The following is a 20,520-nucleotide window of genomic DNA, read 5'->3' as shown; positions in this document are numbered from 1 at the left end:
AGGGTTTTTATATTTTATTATGTTTTTTTATTTTTATTTTTATTTTATTTCTTTTTTCTTCATTTTTAGTTCATTATTTTATTTGTTGTCATTTTGTTTATTGTTACATTTAGGTTGTTTACATTGTCTAATGTGCCTTGTCTTGATGTCTACTGTTTATATGTTGTTGTTTTTTTCTTTAGGCATTGAGTGGTTGCCATATGTTGGAAACTGCCATGATTCCCTTCGGGGAGATAGGACAGTCTATAAATAAAGTTTATTATTTTTATTTTTTATTGAGGCTGGGGTGGGGGGAGCTTGAAGTAAAAAATGGAAACTAGATAATCAGCTTCCTAGTATTTGTAATCCCCTTCCCACACACAAAGCAGGTAAACTCTGCTTTGCCCCAAAATAATTTGATACCCCATTAAACCTGGGTCTTCCTGAAAGGCCTGGGTCTAACAAGATATGGACCTTGTGGAGGCTGAACTTGGAACTGCTTCCACAGTCCTAGGCATCAGTCCCTACAGCCCATCTTGGTTTTTGGGGTTTCCAAAAGCCTGGAGGGCATGGCCTCTCCCCACCCCCACCCCCAAAGCCTTAAAATTAAAAGACAACGCTCAAGCAGGCCTCCTGGCATGTAGAAATGATGTGCCAGAAAGTGGTGGGGCAAAATTGCTCCTCCCTTGCCTTCTGGCGCATCATTTCTATGTGCCAGGAGGCCTCTGGAAAGGAGTCGTGGTGACCCTGTAACTTTTGAGGTTGGGTGGCCCCATGCCATTGTGGTCGTTACTAAGACTTTTGGTGAGAAATGTGGGAACAGCAATACAGGTGAAAATGGATTACATTAACCTGTTTTTGCCGTCAATAAATTGCTGTCTGGAAGCGTCCCAAGTGCATATCAGCTGGGAAAATGGATTACTTTTTAATTAAATCTGGCCACTTTGGGCCAAGAAGAAAAAGAAAGTCCTGACAAAGCTGAAGGAACTTTGTGGGTTTTTTTTCTTTCCATACCAACTTCTCAAAGGGGCCAGGAACTCCAATTTCAGTCCCATTTGGGAAATTGACAAATTTCCAAGTATAACAGTTGCGATAATGAAATGATCTTCCTGGTGCAATTCACCTGCAACAGGCCTGCTTAGTATTCTTATGATACCAATGTGTATGTTTCCACTAGTGAGCAGAAAGCAGAAATAAATATTGTTTTTGCTCATTCAAAAAGTAAGAACACTATATTTTGGATGTAGTCTATTCTAAGGGTCATGGGGACAGGTAATCGAGCTGATATTAAAACAGGCATAAGGTAGTGTTTTTTTCTGCCTCAAATTCCCTCTGTTCCCACACTTCTTACACTGTTTGGCTGTGCTTTTTTCTTTTGCCGGTGTTCTTCCTCACCATGTGCTCACAGTGATTGAAATCCCTATGGTATTTAGAAGCTCCCTTATTGTCCATTGTGACTCCCATGAGCCTCCTCACAACAGATATGAAATCTTGTGTGATCTTCCAGCTGCTACAAAATTTCATAACATCTCATGACTGCTGCTTTCTTGTCAAAACTGTCAGAGATGGAACAGAAGAGAACAAAATAATTTCAGGCATCAATAAATATTTGGAGTTGTCTCTTTCTGCCTCCACTTGCCTTATGGGTCTGTGTTATGTTATGACAATTGCTATTGAATGTTGTTTCAATAGGCAGAATCCATGTATTCTTTCTCTTCTGGTTCTCCAGCACCCCAAATTGTTTTTACTTGCTTGTTATGGGTTCAGAAGTAGCAGAATAGAACCCAGCTGATTTAATAGAAGCATCTGCTATGTCTTTTATTGTTTTCCTACTTTCCCTGATATCTTCTTCAGTGGATATTAGCTCTGAGATGAAGAAGGAAAATGTCTGGTGTTCTTATTAATATATTGATTAATATTTGAACATTCTCATTTCTGTTTCTCATTTCCTACATTTGAGAGAATGAGATATAACCATATTGTCCTTGTAACTTCCAAATAACCTGATTTCCCTCTTATTTGTTAATTTTTTTTCAAAAACAGGTCTCAGAATACGTTTGTTAAATTTTTCACTCAAGCTTCTAAGTTGTTTGCTGTATATCATCCGAGTGCTCCTAGATGATCCATCTCAGCAACATGGATGGTAATGTTTACTTCCTTCTTTATCTTTCTGAGTACTTTGCAAATTGCTGTGTCAAATAGGTCTTTTGAATAATGCTTTAACTAAGATGCTCTGCTCACATGAATGTGTCAATTGTAGTCCCATTTCAGGTTTCACTACATGAGGATGGACATGGAAAGGAAAAGATTCTAAGCAGAGTCTAATGACTAAATCACAAATGATAAAAATTGTAAGCACTATATTACAACAGATTTAGTTTCAGTTAATCTATAGGCACTGCCAGACTTGACAGAAATGTGTGCCAAAGCAGGTTCTTAAAACCGACTTTGACGAGCATTTCTGTACCCACACTCCCTAAAGAAAACTGGGCTTTCCTGGTGGGGTGTTTAGATGCCATCCTGATAACAACTGGAAGAGCACCCAGACACCCAGAAGGCACCCCACCTATCTCCTGGTGTGTCATTTCTAGGTGCCAGGAGTATTGCCAGAGCAGCATAATAGCGGTCCGATACATGGATCCCAAAAAACTGAGAGGGCTGTGGGGATAGACCCCTGGGTAGATCTGAGACTGTGTCTAATGGGGTATGTAATTAATTTGAGACAAAACAGGGTTTTCCTGCTTTGTCTAGATTTAAATCTACTTTACCGGATGCATTGTTTGGACGCCTCTGGTATAAGCCCGACAGGTCTCACATTTTGGAGCCTGTCTGGAAGGGCCCTGTAACTGCATAGATACAGCCTTTTCAGATGCATAATTATTGTGAAAATATGTGAAATATTTCTTGTATTTACCATTACTATTTCACCCCCTCGATGGGTTGTCACCTTGTCATGATGAGGGGTATTGGGTGTTCCAGTGAACCTGTGGGTGAAGCCATCAGGGTCATGTGCTTCCAGGGTGTCTTATGCCACAGTTTGATACCAATTTAACTGCAATGGCTTAGTGCTCTTATATGGATTGATGGGAAGCATTAGTATGTTTTGAAAGAATAGAAAGACTGCTTTTAGCAGGACTGGCTCTATTTTTAGAGAGAATAGAAAGGCTACCACAGCCATACATGTTGAAGGATAGTGAGGAGATAAAGGTATTTGTATCTCTTGAATTATTTCTAAGGTTGGCTTGCTGTGCTTGGGTGCAATGAAGGATGCTATCCAATCACTTTTGTTGGAATGAAATGCAGTTTAATCCATTAAACCTCATTACAGATTTAGGCCATTTAGCATTGTACATTGCCATGAAGAATGTCATCCCTAACATTTGCTTCCAGATATAAAATGTTTTGGCTTGCCATTCTTTTCAAATGGAATTCAAAACCAAATATTAAAGAAGGCTACACATTCCCAGGGTTTGCTTCCTTTAAAAATGATATACAAATGTTAACATAAATTTACCAAGCTCATTTTAAAATTTGTTACTGGATTATAATATTTGTCTTTCTCATTAGTGTCTATATATCCACACCAACACATCTTCTAGCACTTTTCTGTTAGCGAGGTATACCAAATATTTTAAATTGAATTTATATTAAACCCAGGAGGTTTTTAAGTGGAAATGTTTTGGACTTATTTTATTAATGAGTGAGACAGATGAGTAGATAGATAGATACATAGCACATGCATCAAATGATTATGTGCAGCCTAGCTGTTAGTAATACTAGTAAACGTACACTTCACTTTTCAAATCTTTCTCTTTTTCTCTCTCTGCATGCTCATCTGTACATAAATATTAATAAATATATGTGGATGTAAATATGATTTGCAGCCCAGTTGACTCCACTTACGCAGAATATTCAAAAATGTGTTAGGAGTACATAATACTGTCTCTGGTCTTAGCCATGATTCGAATAGAGCCCTTAAAATTAACTGAGTTCTGACTATTTTCAATGCAGCTAATTTCACTGAATCTACTCTAAGCAAGTCTAAATCCAGATCTGGAATATAGCTTGGAAAATCCTAAAATTTTAATGTGAGAGAAATGGAGGCATGAAGGCATTAAGGATTATGTATGTTTGCATTATTTAAGATTAGGTATAATAATGATGATGATAATAATAATAATAATAATAATAATAATAATAATAATAATAATAATAGGACTCTTACAAGTAAAACAAACAGTCAAAGAAGAAGAACATGCCCTGGCAGAATATGTAAAGCAAAGCGAAGAACCTGCTTTGATTGAAGTCAAAAATCAGAAACTCCTCAAAACACAGCAGACAAAGAATCAATACAAGAAAACCGCACTACAAACTAGAGCTGACAGCTGGCACAACAAAACACTGCATGGAAAGTTCCTTGACAAAATTGAAGGAAAAGCTGATAAGGAGAAGACCTGGCTATGGCTCACAAATGAGACCCTGAAGAAGGAGACAGAAGGCCTGATCCTTGCAGCCCAGGAGCAAGCCATCAGAACAAATGCAATTAAGGCCAAGATCGAAAAATCAGCTGATGACCCAAAATGCAGACTCTGCAAGGAAACCGACAAAACCATTGATCATATCCTCAGCTGCTGTAAGAAAATCGCACAGACTACAAACAGAGGCACAACGATGCGGCCCAAATGATTCATTGGAACTTACGCCTCAAGTACCACCTCCCTGCAGTAAAGAACTGGTGGAATCACAAACCTGCAAAAGTATTGGAGAATGAGCACGCAAAGATACTGTGGGACTTCTGAATCCAGACTGACAAAGTTCTGGAACACAACACACCAAACATCACAGTTGTGGAAAGGAAAAAGGTTTGGATCATTGATGTTGCCATCCCAGGTGACAGTCGCATTGGCGAAAAACAACAGGAAAAACTCAGCTGCTATCAGGACCTCAAGATTGAACTTCAAAGACTCTGACAGAAACCAGTGCAGGTGGTCCCGATGGTGATGGGTACACTGGGTACTGTTCCAAAAGATCTCAGCCGGCATTTGGAAACAATAGACATTGACAAAATTACAATCTGCCAACTGCAAAAGGCCACCCTACTGGGATCTGCACGCATCATCCAAAAATACATCACACAGTCCTAGACACTTGGGAAGTGTTCGACTTGTGATTTTGTGATATGAAATCCTTGTTTGCTGTGTCATAAAATAATAATAATAATAATAATAATAATAATAATAATAATAATAATAATAACAACAACAATAATGTCTTTATACCAGGCATAGGCAGACGTTTTTGCCTTGGGGTCACATTGTGGGCCCTGCAGGGAGGGCCAAACCAGGAGGGAGGGAGCCTGGGCACATGCTGCATGAGGAGGACCTGGGAAAGAATGGGGCCAGGAGGGGGCAGGGCAGGGCAGGGCCTGGGTCATCCTCAGGTTGTCCTCCCAGCATAAGGACGGTGCTGCTTGTTCCATCCTTATGCTGAGAGGTAGGCAGGACATGCAGCTACTGCCCTGATCCTCCTTCCCATCTTCCTTCCCCGATCCTCAGACTGGCCTCTTGGCATTGGATGAGAGATGAGACAGACAGCTGCTGAGTGTGCCTGGAGGGCTTTCAGCTGTCGCGTACTTTCCGCGAGTTGTCCTTCCGGCATAAGAATGGGGTTGCTCACACTGACCTTATGCTAGCAGGAGGATGATACACACGGTGGCTGAGAGCACTCTAGAGGGCTCTCAGCTGCTACGTGCCTTCCTTCCACATCTTTTTGGCATAAGGACATGGTGGGCCACTGTGTCCTTATGCCAAAAAGACAGGGAAAAAGAGTAGGGCCTGAAGTGCCCAGGGGGCCACATCATGCCCCTGGGCCTTAGTTTGCCCATGCCTTATTTATACTCTGCTTTATCTCTCCCAAAGGAAACTTGAAGTGGCTACATAAGGAAAGACTTTGTTGACTGTGATAACTGTAAAAAAAAAAACCATGTGTGCCTAAGTGAAACAAACTTTGCACTAAGAGCCCTGTCACACTGTTAATAGTGAAATTATTCCACGTTAATTGCCAAAATAAGCTTGTATGTAATGCTGAAATGTGCAGTTCATTTAACCTGAGCCTCCTTTAACTATAAAGCCTAGAATTTCTGGAATGGTGCCCTGACCTTTAAAGCGGAATTATAGCCCTATAACAGTGTCATGTAAGAGCTTCTGAGAAAGGCTGAATTTTTTGACCACTATCAATTATGGGAAATAAACATGTTTTCATAGGCTGTAATCTTGGACCAGTAAGCAGCAGGAAAATATTAATTTCATGACCTTTTTCTGAAGAGTTAGCTGAAGACTTCTTAAAATGCTATTGTAAAATTTGTCATGGGCTGCCTTACTATTTAAGAAACAGTGAATAAAAAATACAAGAGACATCATACAAAATTTAGTGGAGCATAGAAAAAGTCTGGAATAAATCATTTTGCTACATGCCCATGAAAGCTTTTAATAGATAAGCTGCATGTGTTTTAAATATATATCTCTAAAATGAGCCACTGGATTTCATTAAGTTCATGAATGTTCCTAGCTTAATATTACAAACCAATATTGTCAGTATTGTTGGCATTAGCACTGTGTGAAATCTTTGCTGAGGAACAGAAGAAAGACTTCACTCTGGTCTATGTCATTTCATGTTATTATTTTTACTTAAATTGAACCAGGTTTTACTGAGTTGGATGTATAGGTTGCATTTATGAGTACAGCTTCCCTGTTACCAGAGAGACATCTTTGTCCAAACCTATTATAGTATACTTTTCATACATTCTCTACTGTTTCATATTTTGTTTCATTAGTACTTCTTTTCCTTAACATTAAGAAAGGCAAAGTCCAGAATTATCAGGACTAAAGCCTCCCAACCCACAAAAACCATATTTGAAAAATGAAATTGGCCCTATTTTGACATACTTTCAAAAACCATGAGGATAATTCAAATTCTTAAAATGAGACGTAAGGTCTCATGATGTCTAATATTTTTGTGTACACTTCCAGTTTTGCATTTCTGTGGATTTATGCTGTAAAAATCTTGTCTCAATGTTTTAGATATAGTAAATTACCCACAGATTCAATGTCCACATTTTTATTTCCTAATGCTTCAAAAAACCCTCTCCCTAGAAGTGTTTGTGGCCCATTCTAGGTCCTCTGTTGTGATTCAATAAAAGACTTCTAGCCGGGGGCCGGGCTGTGGTGCAGGCTGTTGAGCAGCCTGCTGCAATAACTCTCTTTGACCATGAGGTCATGAGTTCGAAGCCAGCCTGTGGCGGGGTGAGCACCCGTCAATTGAAAATACAAAAATAAAAAAATAGCCCCTGCTCGTTGCTGACCTAGCAACCCGAAAGATAGTTGCATCTATCAAGTAGGAAATAAGGTACCACTTAGAAAGTGGGGAGGCAAATTTAACTAATTTACGGCATTGGAATGAGGAAGTGCCGTCACAGTGGATGATGAAGCAGCTGCTCCCCCCTGTGGTCAGAATCGAACATCCCCTCAGGAGAAGGTTAAATTGCCTCTGTGTCTGTCTGTCTCAGTTCTATGTGTATATGGGCATTGAATGTTTGTCCTATATGTATATAATGTGATCCGCCCTGAATCCCCTTCGGGGTGAGAAGGGCGGAATATAAAAACTGTAAATAAATAAATAAGTATCATAAAAAATAGGATTCATTATTATTTGTGACTTCAGGTATCCATAGGGGGTTGTACGATATCTTGTTTCAACATACTGAAGCATTGTTCTCTTATTTTAAAATTTAATTATAACACTATGATCTTTAATTTATGAACAAACTCATTTTTAGCTGCTTGCCTTTTTCAAGACATTAGGGCTGTTGAGCATAATTTTTTGTGACTGTTTAAAAAAAATCATTGTTACAACAAGCTAATTATCTTGTCTGGCTTCCCCCCCCCCCTCTTTCAATAATGCCATTTTACTATGATATTACACTGTTTGCTAAATGAAAATGGATTTTACATCGGGATGTCTGGTAGCAAAGAATTAATCCGAGGATGTTCCAGTCAAAACAACACTTCTTCAAAGATAGATTGGTAAGTTTAAAATTGTGTTTACAGGAATAGTTAGATGTTTGATGTTCAAATGTTATTTTATTCTTTCTGTAAAAAATAAATATACAGATATGACAGCTTGCTTTTACATTGTAGGAAGTTAGTTGATGGCTCTAGTGCTGTCTGAAAAAAAATAACAGTTCTGAATTAGAGAGATAGCTTTTCTTCTCTTCAACATGCAGCTGACATTGTCAAACTGATCTGGATTATGAAGCAGGAGGAAAACTATTCACCTCTGCCTGTGGCTGTGTGGGAATAAAGACAAGTTCTCATAGGCTGCTTTACATCTTGGGAAACTTACATAATCAGTTCCGAGTGCCTTTTCCCAGTTTTTGAGATGCAAAAGCAGATTGCCCTAGCTTTCAATTATGTGAAAAAGGAGAAGGCAACTTCATTTTTAGAATTCTTTTAAATAAAAATATATTCAAGACACTGAGAATGCTTTCTCATTGGGCCTGAATATCATCGGAACTATGCAAAATACACAATTGTGGCAAAGCCAGAAGTGTTATTAAAAACCAAACCACAAAAAGGATGAACCCTACTCCACAGCTTCATAGGGATTGATAGGGGAGCATTGATCAAATTCCTATTTTCCAGCCACCTTTCATTTAAACCTCCCTAAAATGTTGCACAAGCACCTCAAATCCCAGGGAAGGACACATGGTAGTTTGCATAATCTCTTCACGATCCCTTGAGATGACACATGGAGCACGTAATGGTCTTAGAAGAGAGCCATGTGGGTTTCCTGCTTTAATCTGATTCTATTCCTGGGAACGTTGTTGTTGTTGTTGTTGTTGTTGTTACATTTATTTATACCCTCCTTTATCTCTCTGCAAGGAGACTCAAAGCAGCTTACATTAAAAGCATTTCAATACAATTTAAAATCTATAAATATACAAACATTAAACTCAATGATCAATGATATTTTTAAAAATTCAGTTAAAATCCATAAAAATACATTCAAAGCTAAAAATGTTTTCTCATCTCTATTGCTAAATTCTAGTCGGTACCTCTTTGGACTAATCAGAAGCCAGTGTAGCAACATGCCTGTGTTTTGGGTAGCTGTCAGTTTTTGGAGTGCAGACTCCGCTGATATCCACATTGACCAAGGTGAATAAATGTCTCTGATTTTGCATTCAACCCATCTGGATCTCACTCAATAGGGAGCTTGACACTCAGGACCCTGAACCTGTGGTCCCTGTGGCAGCTGAATTCACTCAACAATTCAACGAGTATGAAGATTCAGATATTGATTGGCAAAGATGCCATGATGTATTAATTTTTATTGAAAGACTAGCATTCTAACTGCTAATTTGGCGGGGGGAGGGGGGGGGGAGAGAGAGAGAGAGAGAGAGAGAGAGAGAGAGAGAGAGAGAGAGAGAATCAAACAACCAAAAATCACAACACTATTATCCTATTGTGATGTTATTCCATGGGAGCTAAGAGGCGATGCTGACAGTAGAAATATGCGCATATCATGTAGGACCTCTCTATCACAGGTTTTATTTTGCTGAGGAGCCATTATAAATGATTCAAATAACTATTGAGCAACAGAAGTGTGTGGGCGCATATATGACACTGGCTGAGGATCTCAAAAACAATTACAGTGAGACTTTAGCTAACTCTTCTGAATTTCTTTTCCACAAAAAGTCTATGATAGGGCAGTCTACAAAGAAATCAACAATTAGGTTAGAAGACGCTTAGCTAGCAACTTAGGAAGAGCTGAGGGCCATCATAAATATTGTTTCTAATGATGCAACTGAATTCAAGTTGTATGGCATTCAGCTGTTCAGTGGTGAAAAGAAAATCCAAAACTATGCAATGCATTTAAAAAACAATAATAATAATAATAACAACAACAACAACAACAACAATAAAACTTTATTTATATTCTGCTCTATCTCCCCGAACGGACTCAGGGTGGTTTCCAGCATAGTTAAAGGATTCAATTACCAACACAAAACATACAACACAACCATAATAAAACATCAACATAATTACTACTAGCACAACACACTCATTTAAATTAAAAACCAGTTTCAGTCCTAAGCCATTGGGTGAGATTAAGCTACCAATGGACAAAATTCCAGGATGGACCTATACAACTATGAGAGGCTGGGTCAGGGCTAGTGCAGCGAAGTGACATAGAGATAGGGGTGGCCAAATTGGTGGCCAGGAGAGAGCCTGGTTTATTCAGTCTCAAGACCTGTTTAGCAGTTATAAGAGGGTTAGATTAGTGCAATGATGTATCAGGGTTGGGGAAGTGGGTAAAGTGCAAGCAGGGTCCTAACTGGTGGCCAGGGTAGAAACTGGAAATTAATAATCTTCAAAGGCCCACTGGAACCATAAGGTTTTCAGGCCCCCGCGAAGGAAGATAGTGACGGGGCTTGTCTTATCTCTTTGGGAAGGGCATTTCAAAGGCGGGGGGCCACCACCGAGAAGGCCCTCTCCCTCATTCCCACCAACCACACTTGAGACAGTGGAGCGTGTGAGAGGAGGGCCTTCCTGGACAATTTAAGAGGCTATGTTGGTATACAGGGGGAGATGTGATTGCGAAGATAGGTGGGGCCCGAACCAATTAAGCCATGCCCTTACATTTTTGAGACTTGAGTTTTTAACATGGTGGCTTGGAGGTTCCTTATCCATCAGGTCCCTTTAAGGTTAGTTGACTTGATGGCAATAAACACAATTATGTGAAGAAAGGTCCTAAGAATTATGGCTTCTCCTGTCATTGCAGTATTGGGGATGGAGTGGTTTTCGTGTATTGAAGTAGCAAGCTAGTTTTTTTTGCTGCTGTTTTCTATACTGTTCATATTCTGAATACATTTAAATAAGAAGGGAGAAGGGCAAAGCCCTTTTTCTAATTGTTAGCTAGAAGGGTATGGGGGCACACTAGTTTTCTGGATTGGTTTCCTATGATGGCATTTTTAAAATTTTAGAGTAGGGTCAGTCTTACTTGGCCTGCTAATTGGAATTGCAAAAAGACATGACAGCATTGTATTGGAAGTGCATTTATTTTGTTACTCTAACTTCACAGGTCACCTATCATTTGGGTGAACAGAAGTTTACCTTTATGGGGATTACAGGTAATGTATGATTTTAGTTTTCTACAGTACTTTCAAATGTTTTTTATAACAGTTCAGAATAATTAGTAGACCCTTAGAAAGTGAGTGAAAGTTTATTTTAAAGCAGGAATCATAGGCACACTACTCTTATTGAACTAGAAGTGAATTGCTCCTGAGCAGAGCCAGTCCAACAATGAGGCGAATTAAGTGGTTGCTTTGGGCGCAAAACATACGGGGGCGCAGTTGAGACTGCTTTTTCTGTTGATTTGTTGTAAAACATGATGTTTTGGTGCTTAATTTGTAAAATCTTAATGTAATTTGATGTTTAATAGGCTTTTCCTTAATCCCTCCTTATTATCCAACATTTTCGCTTATCCAACGGTTTTATTTTTCAGTTATTGTTTTGGGAGGGGGGCGCCAAAATTCTGTTCGCCTACACTTGAAAAATACCTAGGGCCAGCTCTGCTCCTGAGTAAACCTTCTCTAAGATTGGTGTCCAAGATGATCCACAGAAAATGGTATATGTGTATTGTTTGCAATAAGAAACATTTATATTCATGTATTTAAGGGTAAACACCCCAAAGGCACCAGATCCTGTTTGACATTAGAAACTAAGCAAGGCCAGCCCTGGCTAGTACTTGAATGGGACACCAACAAGGGATACTAGATGCTGTAGACTATATTTCAGATGAAAGAATTGACAAAACTACCATGGAGTGCTCCTTGCTGAATAAAACTTCATGAAATTCATGGTGGTTGCCATAAATAAGTCAAGAGACTTCTAAAAAGCACCTACCATGCACACTATTTACGTTGGCTGCATTACTCACTGAAGTTTGCATTATGTTGGAAAAGTCACATTCTGTGCATAGAGCTATTCATGCAGCCCTTTTGATCCAAGTCTTAAGTAATTGCAGTACACTTGAGTTTTAATAGACTTTGAGCATGAAATTAGAACTGAAAAATTGCACCTTGGCATTCTTTTTTTAAAATACCTAGTAAGTATGTTTGTATGTAAGTAAGATTGTATGTTATTGTATGTTATATGCTATGATTCTACTCCCCCCATACCTTAACAGAAGAGACATTCTCATGAAATTTCATAGGTCTGCAAGTAGACAACAACTAAATCTGAGATGACTACAATTTTCAGTTCTTTGTCACTAAAGCACAGCATTTATTTTTGCCAAATGACTGGATACTTCAAACATTTTCTTTCAAATGCTGTTATTATTTCTGTCCTGTCATAGCTCCTAATGTCTGGACTGGATGTTGATTATGCAGTTGTTCAGGATGTTGAGCCTTTATTAGCAAGACACATTTGTTTAAAATTAGAAATTCTCATTCTAATCTTATTCAAGTTTCCAGTGTTGATGATCTGTTTTGTTTTTGTTTTGGTTTTTTTTTTTGGGGGGGGGGGTTGCACACGGAATACCCTCTAGTTATTGAACATAGGCAGTTATTTTAAGTCATTTGTTTTTTTTTTCCTAGCAGTTTTGAAATTGGCAGGGGGTTTACTGAGTTGGAACTGACTGAGGCAAATTAATCTGAGAAATATATTTATAGATTTTGAGAAGAGTCAGTTCCTCTGAGTATAAGAATTCAAAACACACACATTCAAGAACTTCATTTTGACTAGCAATGTAATTCTTAGCTAATGATGTTCTTGAAGGATATAATGAATAATTTTAGCAATTATCTTCCTGTTGGGGGAATATTTTTTGAAAAGTATGCTGTTAAAGACTGTTTTCTATAGTCTGTTGAAAATTCAGTATTTTTTGCATAGAAAATTGTATATGTGTGCAGAAATATTACTTTTTCTACAGAAAATGCAACCATTGTGGACTTATTCTATATAAAAATCGCATGAGGATGTTTATTTTGTAGCAAGGTTCATTTGGCGCAAATGAAATCCGGAACTAAGAACTTTCTCATCAGTTCAGGATTTTTCTTGCCTGAATTTCCCAACATGTGGAAAACACATTTTTGACAAATTTAAAAATAATGGCTGGAATAGTGTGTGTGTGTGTGTGGGGGGGGGGGGGTACATGTTTATAAGTAGACTTAAGTATGCAGCCATTACAATTGGATATGTTTGTGACTTCCATGTCCAGTAGATGGCTGTCATCACATTTATATGCAGCAGAGATGGCAAGCTGCTTGAAAGACATTGCTCACCTATGTGCTTAGCACACCAAGGCACATTACACACCCATGTGCATCATGCACCAGTATGCATTGCACATTAATGCACATAAATGGACATTGGGCACTCTTGCCAGTGTTCCCGTATGCATATTTACAATTAATTGACATGCAGTGCCCTTTATCTAAATGCAGTAGGGCCCTCGTATCCATGGAAGACAACTTCATAGGCCCAAAATGAATATCTGAAAGTATGGATAATGATGAACTTTATATTTTGACTATTCTCGGCCAGAAACATGTCATAGAATCTGATTCGCGAACCTAGAAAGGCATACAAATAGTTGGAGTGTATTATTACTCATTTGTTCTGATTTTATGTGTTTTATTGTATTTTTAAAATGTTTAAATTGTCTATTTTATTTGATTGAAATTATAATTGTTTTTTTTTTGATATTCGTTGTAATTGTTTTACTCTCTTTGTTTTGGGCATTGCCCTATGTTAGCTGCCCCGAGTCCCTTTGGGGAGATGGTGGCAGGATAGAAAAATAAAGTATTATTATTATTATTATTATTATTATTATTATTATTATTATTTAAAAGGGGGAGTTCCACTGTATATGTTATGTTATGGATGATTTAGAAGTCTGATGATTATCCAACATTCTTCCTGTTAATTTTTAAAGGGAATATAGCACTAAGTTTTCCCCTGGTTTCAAGATTACCAGGGTTTATTTTATTCTATTTGTCAGGTATGTGAAAGGTAAATTTCAAATTAAGTTATAGTGTGTATACTCAAAATAGATTTGAGGATAATATGAACAGCTGTTAATTTCATATAGATAAAATGAAACTGTGCTGGGCCATTCTTAAGTATAACCTTTTTTAATGATATAAAAATGAAAATATTTATAAAATCTTCACCAAAAAAAATAATATTCAGAAGCCCTTCTGGAAAAGATCCTGGTCTAAAGACCATATTTGTATGTGGTTATTTTCTGCAGACATTTTCTGTGCAGGAAATGGATTATTAAATTAGCCATGAATTATTTCTCTACTTTCTCAAAGGGACCTTAATTATTGAAGTTTAGACCCATTAATTTCTGGAGAACCTGTTTTCCATTTTTAGTTAGGACTCAGTGCAAAGCGCTGTTGTGACCATATAAACATCACTTTAAAGAAGCACATCAACTCCTTGCACACAAACATCAAGAAAGCAAAAGATGATACGAATGTCGTGTAATGCCAATATCTAATGAAGAGGCCACATCATTTAGAAAACATAAGTCCAGTGATGCTGCTAAAGGCAAGAAACACACTGATTCTCTGTCACAATCAATACATATACTTCCTGAAATATAGTCACTGTATAAAGGTCATAGGTTTTTAAAAAGGATTCTTCATAGTACTTGAACACGGTGAGTTAATTCAAGCATACTGCACAAACAGTGGAAAATAAACCTATCCATATTTTTTGGCTTCTGAGCACTGGTTGCTAGGAACAAACAACAGTGGAAAGCCTTTTTTTAATAGGCTGTTTATGGGCATTCTGAAGAATTTGGCTCACTAGATTTGGCAACAGAATGCTGTATTCCAGTGCCAAGAGAAATCAAATAAAAATTGGGGTAAAAAATAGGTTGGATGCCTACATCAACTTTGTGGGAAGAGGGATAAGAGAGCAGTTACCACACAAGACACAATGTTTGTGAAATTGTTCTTATTTTAAAATTGGTTACAGCTGTCGTGTGATTGGTATAGCTTAGGTACTCGTTCTCATTGTTATTTAGTTTGGTTAATTTCCCAACTTAGATTGACTGATGTATACCATGTTGCAACTGTTGGGCTTATAATGTTAGGCATCTAGCAATCATGTGGGATCCTAGCAATTATGTGGCCTCCGGTGGCCTAAGGGATAAAAGCCTTGTGACTTGAAGGTTGGGTTGCTGACTTGAAGGCTGCCAGGTTCGAATCCCACCCAGGGAGAGCGCGGATGAGCTCCCTCTATCAGCTCCAGCTCCATGCGAGGACATGAGAGAAGCCTCCCACAAGGATGGTAAAACATCAAAACATCCAGGCATCCCCTGGGCAACGTCCTTGCAGATGGCCAATTCTCTGACTCCAGAAGCAACTCCGGTTACTCCTGACACGAAATAAATAAATAAATAAATAAATAAATAAAAATGCTACCTAGTATGTCAGATATGTCAACAAGGTACGCTCAAGCCTTGAACTTAAACCCCAGAATCCCTAATGGGAACCCTCAACATCTGGTGTGCAAGGTTGAATGAATACTGCTCCTAAACTATCTTCCCTGTGCTCCCAGTGCTTCCAACTCAAAGGTCATGATGTAATACAATCTCAATCACTCTATGGGGGAAATGTTAGGATGTTTCATATCTATAAGTAAAACTCTTTCCTGTCCTTGTCAACAAGTGGTCAACTGTATCCATAAATTGCAGTAAACCATGCAAAGGAGCGAGGAGGCACTGGTAATACACACACCCATACACATGGGGGCCTCAATGTTCCCAACCTTTTTTGAGTCGTGACCCCATTTTATAGAGGCAAAGTGGCCCATGACCCTGATACGTTAAAAATAGGCTTTTAAATAGGGTAAATGAAAACACTGAAAATATATTTTTCAGTATTATATAATTCAAAATAAATATGACATATTTAATGTGCTGATTGAAATTGTAACTCATTAACAAGCTTAAAAATTCGTACTTGAGTTTTCATTAATGCCAACCTCATGTCAGACTCAACATTTAATCTGTTTCTTATTTTGATTTTCAATTGAAGAAATGTTGAAAATCCGCTCTCACAGAGATATGTAGAATCGAAGAGGTGTAAAACTCAAAATGCAAGGATGGTGACATTTGGATGACATGATTTTTTATTTTCCTTTTTAAAAATGTGTGTAGCTCACCACTGCCAGTGGGTTGGGTACCACTGCCCTAGGGTCTTCTTCCAAAAACTTAGAGATCAACCCATGCTTTTCATTAGTATATGGTGGTTTCTAGTTTCTTACATAACTGCACAGACTCTGGGGCCACTGTTGCTAGAAACTGCCCCCCCCCCCAAAGCATGAGTACAAATATGGTGTCTGAATGGTAAGGGATCTATGCTTGGTCTGGTACATCAACACACTTCCTATTGGATATCTTGTTGCATGGATTCAAGCTTTATCTCTGATTTATCTGTGCAGTGGTTACAGTTTTGTTCATGCTTAGAGGAAAAAAGTCCATATGTTGTGAGTCAGTCAACACAGAACGGGCACTTATGAAACAGTTCCATCACCGTAGTTTTCAAAATACAGAAGTATTTCAAAGTGAACTTCAGTTATTTAAGTTACACATCAGATAGCACTGATTACCTTTCGGTGTTGTACATGCTTTTATTTAATTTTGACGTGTGCAAAGATTGTATAATATTTTTTACAACATATCACTTTTTTAGGTGTCAGTGGCTTCGATAAGTTTGTTGGAAACTACACTCCTGAGCTATCTCAGTTACAAAGTAAGTATTTATAGATACATTATTTCAGATCCATATTTCATAGTGAAGCATTTACCTCTGGAAATCTCTCTCTTAACTGAGACAAAACAGTTTGCAAATAGGTATGTTAAGGACATTTAGAGGCTGTGTGTTTTCTCAACACTTTTTGAACTTCTTGTAATTTTAACAATTGTAATTTATATTGCACTCTCTTCCATTCCAGCCCATCACCTAGTTTTATCCATGTGAACAAATACATTTTCACTAAGAATCTATTGCTTTGTTTGCACTCTAGGCATTTATTTTCTTGTTTATTTACTTATACAGGCAGTCCCCAAGTTATGAGCAAGAGAGGTTCTGTAGGTTTGTCCTTAACTTTAATTTGTATGTAAGTTGGAACTGTACATTTTAAAGCCATATATATATCTCAGCTTTGGACAGCATAGGGAATGGTTAAAACCCCTGTGGTGCTTGTTTTGCAGTGTGGCCATGTTCAGAAAACTTCATCTCACTTTATTTATTGCATCTATTTATTACAACACTTCTAACCCTCCCTTCTCACCCATCAGGGGACACAAGGTGGCTTACAATATAAACATATACATAAAAACAATTTACATCAAATTTAAAAATCCATTATGATTAAAAATTACAATAAAATCAGGAGCATACATTAAAAGACTTACATAATTATACATTTAAATATACATTCAAGGCGCTTTTCATGTCCCGGTGGGACATGAGATAATGAGATATTGGGAAAAAAATTGAAAAAATTGTTGTGGAAACAAAGATTGGTGATACAGCTTCAGCTGAGACATTTTTTTCCCATGATAATTCCTCCAACACTGAATTTCTCTACTGAGGAGTAGATTTCTCTCACGTCCTATTGTCTCACCCTGTTTTTAACTATGAGTCATTTGTAAGTCACATGTTTATAACTCAGGGATTGCCTGTATACTGTGTTTCTTCCAATATATCACTCAAAGTCAAATCAATATTGCTAAAACAGTAGTTCAAAAGTTTAAAAACAAAGTACTAATCCAAATAAAACATACATTAAAACAATTAAAAATATAATCAATGCATATTACAAAATACTCATTAAACATCCTTCTGCCAAAACAAATTAAATTCCAAAGACTTGTTTAAATAAGCAAAAAAAAAAAAAAAGGTCAGGGGGTATACAGCCTAATCTCTTTTGGGTGGGAGTTCCATAAAATGGGAGCAAATACTGAAAATATATTGACCTATATTCTCACATAAGGTGCTTCTAAACTGACAGTATGGAGCCTCTGGTGGTCTAGGAGATAAAAGCCTCATGGCTTGAAGGTTGGGTTGCTGACCTGAAAGCTGCCAGGTTCGAATCCCACCCAGGGAGAGCGTGAATGAGCTCCCTCTATCAGCTCCAGCTCCATGCGGGGACATGAGAGAAGCCTCCCACAAGGATGGTAAAAACATCAAAACATCCGGACGTCCCCTGGGCAACGTCCTTGCAGACTGCCAATTCTCTCACTCCAGAAGCAACTCCGGTTGCTCCTGACATGAAAAAAAAAAAACTGACAGTATAATGTAGCTTGGAGCTGGTTTGAGAGGAGCCAGTTTCACTGTGTGGGTGATTAGATTGAAAGGTTTGAAACTGGTTGGAGACCAGGAAGGTGATTACATTTACCAATGGAACCTGGGCTCAAAACGTTTTGGAGGTTCTTTCCCCCCATTTCTTGGAGAGAAGCACATCATTGCACTGGAGGCATATAAGTGAAAAAAAGGGGAAGGTGGCAACGGAGAATGAATTACCCCTTCCAGGGGATTGAATAGCTCATAGTTGCCCAGCCATGTCCTTTGAACATTTCTTGGCAGCCCCCTTTCAGGATTTCTTTACTGCACTTCAGCAATGAGCTATTGAATTCACAGATAAGGGGGACCTGTACTGCTCGCTACAAATGAAACTGCCTCCTTCAGATATAATACAATAAGTACCCTTGCAATAAAAGAAATATAAGACTTGATATATGTCTGATAAATCTCCAAATATGATTTTCCCAAATACAAGTGCACTCTATGTTCCTTTGTGTGTGTCTGTGCGTACACACACACCCTTAATTCTCAAATAAGATTAACTGTATTTGATGAGTAGTATGTGCTTCAAGCAAGTTAGTATGACACAGAATACTAGCCTGCCAATCAATTTTGTATTGTTATAAAAGAAAGATGCTGCAATGGAATAATTTTAAGTGGTCTGCTTATGACTTCTATCTAATTTGCAATTATGGTTGAACACTGCAGCACAATAAAGCCCTGCAATACTTTTTTTTAAAAAGTGGTTGTCTTTTATCTACTGCTACTTTGAAGCAGTCATTTCTGTTTTGTGATGAACATATGATTTTCACATGAGTAGGAATTGCTCCCTGTTAGGTTAAGCTTTCTGTAATTGTGGTGAAGATAATATCTCTTTACCGTGTTTCCTAATACTAGTTTTTGTTTGAGAATTTTCTTTCTCATGAATTGAAATGCTTTTATGGTATTTCCAAAATCTGTTCTTGAAATGAAGGTACTGAAAGTTGTTGATTTTTTCAAGATAAAGGCAAAGATTTATAAAGCACGATATGAGCCACTCAAGGCAGGGGTCTCTTCTGCAATGCATTTGCTCTATCTACTCCTCTATGTAGTTCCTTTCAATGTTACTGCTACTCTATCTTCCTGTGAGTACTAGATATCATTACTCTAGGTCCCTGCATCCTGTAGTTTCTATCTCAAAATGGTCTTGAGTAGGAAAACACAAATTATCGAGCACTAAAGCAACGGTTGCTGTTGTATCCCATTGTATTTCATGGTTCCTCTTTCCAGAATAACATTCTTGAAAGTGAAACTATAGAATACATTGGGTTAAATCTAGTTAATCATGTTGTATAGAGACATAACTCAGCTGACTCTCTTCTCCAAGTAGGAACAGGAATGTTTGTATGAAATTTTGTGAGACAGAAGATATGGCAGAGGAAAAGGGCTATGGATCAGTGAATGGTAAAAGCCATACATGCTTTTAGTTTGGAGAAAGGGAGTTGAGTCCAATCCATCATTGGTTCTGGCCATGCACACTGCTGTGTTAATAGCGTAATTTTACTGTTTATTACTGTATGTGTGCGACAATCTACAAAATTACCACTGGTTATTGCTTTACTTTTGTTGTCATAAGGGAAACATATGGGAACAAGTTGTGCGGATTCCTTTCCTGCTGGAAATTATTAATGCTATTCCTTTCATCATTACTGTAAGTATCTCTATTTCTCTTTTCTAAGAGGAAAAGACTATTGCAGATTACTGATAAGTTATTTTGCATAGAAAAATGATTAAGTTCCAAATAAAGGTCTACTTTTTTTCTTCTCTATTATCATATATACTCGAGTATAAGTCGAGTTTTTCAGACCCTTTTTAGGGCTGAAACAAAACATCTCTTTGCTTATACTTGAGTGAGGGTCCTGTCTGTCTTATATTTGGATTGGCTTATACTTGAGTATATACAGTACATTTATTATCTTTCTCTATTATTATTGTTATTATTACATTTATTATTTTACTCTATTATTATTGTTACTATTGCATTTATTCTTTTGCTCTATTTATTATTGTTGTTGTTGTTACATTTATTTTACTCTATTTATTATTGGAAGAATATGTAAGCACATTTACATTGAAGAAGGTTAGAATAATAATTTAATCAGAGTTGGACAGTC

General features: G+C 37.7%; 1 protein-coding gene across 4 annotated transcripts in view; it reads left to right on the top strand.

Moving 5' to 3' along the window:
- kcnt2 (potassium sodium-activated channel subfamily T member 2) overlaps positions 1 to 20,520 on the top strand; it is a 299,494-nt gene that overhangs the window by 125,737 nt on the left and 153,237 nt on the right. For all 4 annotated transcript variants that reach the window (XM_062980761.1, XM_062980760.1, XM_062980759.1 and 1 more), the window contains exons 3-7: positions 2,023 to 2,122; positions 8,004 to 8,060; positions 11,119 to 11,167; positions 16,751 to 16,810; positions 19,983 to 20,057. In XM_062980761.1, the coding sequence (XP_062836831.1) occupies positions 2,023 to 2,122; positions 8,004 to 8,060; positions 11,119 to 11,167; positions 16,751 to 16,810; positions 19,983 to 20,057 (341 nt within the window). The remainder of the gene's footprint in view (positions 1 to 2,022; positions 2,123 to 8,003; positions 8,061 to 11,118; positions 11,168 to 16,750; positions 16,811 to 19,982; positions 20,058 to 20,520) is intronic.

Source organism: Anolis carolinensis, chromosome 4 (assembly GCF_035594765.1).
Source record: "Anolis carolinensis isolate JA03-04 chromosome 4, rAnoCar3.1.pri, whole genome shotgun sequence".
In the NCBI taxonomy this organism is placed as follows: domain Eukaryota; kingdom Metazoa; phylum Chordata; class Lepidosauria; order Squamata; family Dactyloidae; genus Anolis; species Anolis carolinensis.
The sequence above is the reverse complement of the archived record's forward strand: the minus strand, read 5'-3'. Positions and strand labels throughout refer to the sequence as shown.